Below are 5,405 nucleotides of genomic sequence, written 5' to 3' on the forward strand. Positions count from 1 at the left end.
TATATATATATATATATATATATATATATATATATATAGCTTTAATGGTCATAAGGTTATTTTAGGCATTTTAAATTTGAGATAGGTCACATGACGCACTAACGTTAAATTTCAGACGGCTAATTAATAGTTTGCAACGATTAAAATAGTTTAGGGAGTTTAGTGTCTTTTTAATAGTTCAGGGTGCTTTTGTGGGAGAGAGAAGAAAGTTGAGGAGGTTTAGTGCAATTAACCCTAATAATAATATATACAAATAAATATCTATACAATCGTTTTCAAGTGAGGATTAAAAAGTAGAAGAGCTAGAAATTGCCTTTACCATGGAATTTACAATGTAAATATTTATACTCTGGAGTTTAGATATTGAAATTCAAAAAGAAATGCGAATTATAATGGACTTAGATCCTCTAAGTTAAAACTCTTCTATGTTATCGTAAGTTGAATTTTCTACAGAATAATATGTGTCATTTAAGATATATATATCACTTATGTTAAATCACTTCAGCTAATTTAAAAAAAGTTATGAAACTGCACTGTTTTAAGATAGAAAAGATTTAAAATACCTTAACCATTTATACTTCAGTTTAAATCTGAATATGTATAAAAATGCATCTACTTATTACTAACCAAAGATTTATTATTTCTAAATAATGAAGAACGTCTATTTTATGTTGATATAATGGCAAAACTATGTTCAAAACTTAAATGTGGAATTTTTTTTTTCCTCGATAAATGTGGAATTTTTTTTATAAATTTTACAAAATTCATCTAATCAGACACTGTATACAATTAAATTTAAAATATAGTATTCAAGTTTCTTTAATCAAATCACCTTCTTCATCCAAGCCAATACTATTATTTCAAAAAAGAGAGAAAGAGGGAGCAATATTTTTTTGGACAAAAGAGGAGAGATCTTATAGGAGAGAAATGTTTACGTTTTTGTAAAGTTTTTTACCTTAAAACATTATAGTTTTCTAAATTTTATTAAATTAACTGATATAGGTTGTAAATATATCTCAATGACGCATGTCATTATGTAAAAAATTCAATATAGGATAACTTAAAATTTAAATTAGAGGATCCAAGTCAAATTATAATTCCATTTCCCCTCCTTAAAAAATTAGAATCGTGGAAAACAAAAAATTAATTTGGGACAGATGAAGCAACACATAAGGAGTAACTTGTTATTCGGATCTGAAATATTACAAACAATTACTAATATATATATATATCCACCACAAACATGAGAACCAGTAGTTTTGCTTGTTTCACTTTCCCAGTCTGCACTTTCCATACTGCTGACAGCGTCTAACGACGTTTCCTCCTGGTAGGCAAGCCCCATATGTATCTCGATCACAGCCCCCCACGCTTTTGGAGGCGGAAACAGTAGTACGAGTTTTGGAGTTGGAGCCGGTAACAGTAGTACCAGTACCTTTTGTAGGTGCTTTTGATACTTTTGGTCCTGATGGTATAGCAGATCCGGCATGTTTATAATCGTGTTTGCCTGCTTCCATATGACTATCTCCGTCTGCATAACTCAAACAATGAACAAAATGAATGAATATGAATGCGTCTGAGAGAGAAAGCACGAGAGAAGAGAGAGAGAGTACTTACGGCTGCTGGGAGTGGTGGATAATTTCCGCGTACAGAGTACAGATGAAACCATGATGAGCCAAATCACGAATAAACAACATATGGTGAGAGATGAATAGATGGAAGAAGCTTTGCTTCTCATTCTAATTTTATTTTATTTTATTTTATTTTTTGTGTATGGTTCCAACGAAGGACTGAACAAAGGAAGTTATAGTAGTATACTACGTTTTAATTGATGATGATATATATATAACCAACGTATGACTTATATATATGTAAGGGGGCGATCACTTGGAAAGACTTTGGCGTAGAAAGTGACCATCACAGCAATGCAAATTTAGCAATAAAGAAAGACAATAAAGTAGTCAAAAAGATCCCCGAATTTTGAAAGGCCTCCGAGCCCCAAGTTCACACACCTTACTAATTGCCTTCAGCAAAACCCTGAGTTCACACTAGCTTTCAGGAAAAGTAAAAGAAAAACCTGAGTTCACACTCCAAAACACGTGTTACATGGCGTTAAAATAACAAATTAGAAAAAAAAGTAAATTACACTTATGTTATGTTTGGCAGACATGGAATTAAAAATTTGAAATTGAAATTATACTTACTTTCTTTTAAGATTTGTACGTGAATAATACATACTCTCTCTTTATTAATTGTCAATGAAAAAAAGTGTTGATGTCAGCAATTTTTGAACTTTTAAATTTTAATTTTACCCTTCAAAAACATATTTATTTGTAATATAATATAATATATAAGGACATAAACATAATTACACAAAAATCGTTAATGTCATTCCCCAATAACTCTAACAAAAAAGATCAATGTAATTTAAAAAATAAAGAGAGATATCAGTATATATTAACGAAGCTCCAGTATAATTACCCACCAAAAACAAGTTGACAAGTAGTAGATTGAATCTTTTCTGATTTAAGGGACAAAGACTGAAACTTCCGCGTTGTGAACTCCTTTTTCTCTCCCGAGTTAGTGGAGTTGAAAGATAATGGACCACCAAGTTGACTTCAAGTCAATGGTAGCCAAAATATATAGCAGGCCGACCTGTAGAATAAGATGTATAAATCAATTTTTTGCATTTTTTAAATTTTTTGCTTCCTGCACTTATATATGATGTATGTATAATAAGTTTTTTTTATTATTATAATTTTTTTCTTCTTCAAATTTATTATTGTAATTTTATGAATTTAATGTTTCTGAAATTTTCTTTACTTCAATCTTTTTGTGAACTGTGGCATGCTATTTGAATCTTGATTATTGCATTGTTAATTCACTTTTTTTTCTTTCTTGCGGCTAGTAGGAGAAATATATTTATTTTATCTTGTTTATTGTGCAAAATTAAATTTAATCCAGACTCCATCACTGCTAGGAAGCATGAACACACATACACGGTCAGAAGTGCCTTGAAATTTAAACATTTGGGTAAATTACATTAACACTCCTAAGTTCAATTTAAAGAAATCCATTTACAACTTAAGCATTTTTTGATAATAACACCCTCAGGCTTGGTAAATTGAACAAAAACACCTAACCAAGATAAAAGTATTTAGTTGTCCATTTACAACTTAAGCAATTCCACAATGCTTTATTTGGTTTAAAAAATTTCAAAAAAAATCTGAAAAATTCCTGAAAATTCCTGAAGCCAAATTAGACCCACAATGCTTTATTTGGTTTATTTGGTTGAAGTTTCATTGCATCATTTGATGAAGATTACACGACTTTAAATAAATTTTACAATTTGAAATAAATAAAAAAAATAAAATTACATCATTGAACTACTTTTAAATGGTTAAATCAAAACCTTAATTACATTCATCCAAAAATAAAATTACATCAATTAACCTATAAGTTTCATCCATGGCCCAAACATACATCATCATCATCCAATCACAAATATATATACATAATCATTATAGATTAATATATACATATGCATATATAAATTTGGATCCATGATTGATGATTTTCTTCAATAAAAAAATATTAACTTTAGACATGAATCAAATCTACCTCTGATACCACTGTCGGGGAAACGAAAGTTTTTAAAACTTTACGAGGCATTTTCAAATAAAGATTTTGATTCATGTGTAAACACAAGTTTTATGCATGAAGAACATGATGGCCCATTCAATTAGAGATAGAAAACTTACATCAATGTTTGAGTAAACCTTAGATCTCTCTTCTTAAGTGAATGTTCTCACTTATTGTAGATCAGTTTGCTAAATGCATCTTCCATGGATCTCCATCTTGACGGTAATGATCTTGCCTTTAGGAATCACCCATAAACCTCCATGAATGACTTGGAGAGCTAAGCTTGTGAGAGCCTCCATCTGATGAGAACACTAATCTTAAAATTCTAAAGAGAAAAACTTTTCTTGTCTTCTAAAAATTATTGCATAAAGGCGTAACCTAAAATATACATGGACCTCATGTATATATATGCAAAAGAAAAATAATAATTAAAGACAATATATTTTTCTCAATCTCTAAAATTCCCGTGATATCTCAATTCTAGTAGGCCTCCAATATCAAGTTGAGCTATGAGTGAGAATCATTTAGGCTTATTATCTTCTTGGCTACAATGAATTAATAAATGGCCCAATCCATTATATCATGGACCCAATACAATTAATTCATAAATTAATTTCTTCTCTACTAAAAGAAATTAATTGAACTTTAATTAAATAATAAATAACCTCTAAGTCAATGTTGCATTTTGACCCCTCTATGCATAATTAGTTATCGGATAAATAAAGTCATCAATCCGACTACTAAATTAATATATTTATTTTGGTAACTTTGATTATTTCTGTCTTAATCACAATAAAACATTTATTTGACAAAAATAATAATTTAAATAAATAAATATATAGAAAATCATTTTGTCTAAAAACACACAAGGCCTTCAAATTTAGTTTGTGATCAACCATAATCAATACAAAATAAATATAAGTAGAAGCGATGCAAATATTAAAAATATAACCATCTAACTATTAATTACATAATTATCCAAAGTGTCGGTCTATGGATTCTGAAGAATTATCCGAACAAATCAAAGTAATTACTAATTAATAAAAGAGTCTATACTTCTTTCATACTTAAGAGTCAAATGTCATGACAATGATAGGAAGCAATTACATATGATGACTCTCGCAATATATCTCAACCTAACGCGGATCCGGTTCAAGTCTTAGTTAATAATGAGTATATCTATAATTACCGACTATGAACTATTTATGATTACTATTTATGTTCATGTATTGATCGCTATCGCATACATATAAATATCTCATGTAATCAAGTGGATATTATGAATTCTATAATGAATTGAAGTATAATACATTGAATTAACCAATTGTATAAAACATAAATATTTCAGATATGTTAAGAATATATGTCACTTTAATCCAAATAGGAATTGGCTATGCCAGGGCATACAAATCCCAACATATTTGACTATTAAAAGTGAATCCATGCCCAGCCAATATATAAGGAACTCTTGGCAATCCTCACTCTTGTAGCATTTTGTCATGCCCTTGGACATGTCATGTCTAATGTATCATTCGCTACCGTTGCTATATCTTTTACACATACCATCAAAGGTACATAACTCTGCTAAAAACAACTCTATCTTAAGCTCATTGTACGTATTGTACTTCTACATATTCTTTTATAGATAATTCAGGAATCTACTCATTTTTTATGTGTGTATCAGTGTGTTATCAAGACATGAAGGCTACAAAGTCTAAAGAATGCTGCTTGTATCCATTTATTTACATTTAAAATTTTATGATTAT

General features: G+C 29.4%; 1 protein-coding gene across 1 annotated transcript; it reads right to left on the reverse strand.

The window, feature by feature from the left end:
• Nucleotides 1-1,158: 1,158 nt before the first annotated feature.
• Nucleotides 1,159-1,842, reverse strand: LOC132286776 (uncharacterized). Its single transcript, XM_059789164.1, has 2 exons — nt 1,615-1,842; nt 1,159-1,528 (listed from the first exon to the last, which is right to left on the reverse strand). Exons 1-2 carry the CDS (start codon nt 1,733-1,735, stop codon nt 1,269-1,271), a joined length of 381 nt encoding a protein of 126 aa, XP_059645147.1. The 5' UTR covers nt 1,736-1,842; the 3' UTR covers nt 1,159-1,268.
• Nucleotides 1,843-5,405: the final 3,563 nt, after the last annotated feature.

This window comes from Cornus florida, unplaced genomic scaffold, assembly GCF_030987335.1.
Source record: "Cornus florida cultivar Cherokee Brave unplaced genomic scaffold, ASM3098733v1 CherokeeBrave_3.0.0_Hap2_Chr02, whole genome shotgun sequence".
In the NCBI taxonomy this organism is placed as follows: Eukaryota; Viridiplantae; Streptophyta; class Magnoliopsida; order Cornales; family Cornaceae; genus Cornus; species Cornus florida.

What these genes read in the sequence shown, in the direction of transcription:
- LOC132286776 (XM_059789164.1), bottom strand. Translation starts at nt 1,735, where the DNA reads ATGAGAAGCAAAGCTTCTTCCATCTATTCATCTCTCACCATATGTTGT. An exon ending in ATCCACCACTCCCAGCAGCC is followed by an intron (nt 1,529 to 1,614) that starts GTAAGTACTCTC and finishes TGAGTTATGCAG; the next exon opens with ACGGAGATAGTCATATGGAA.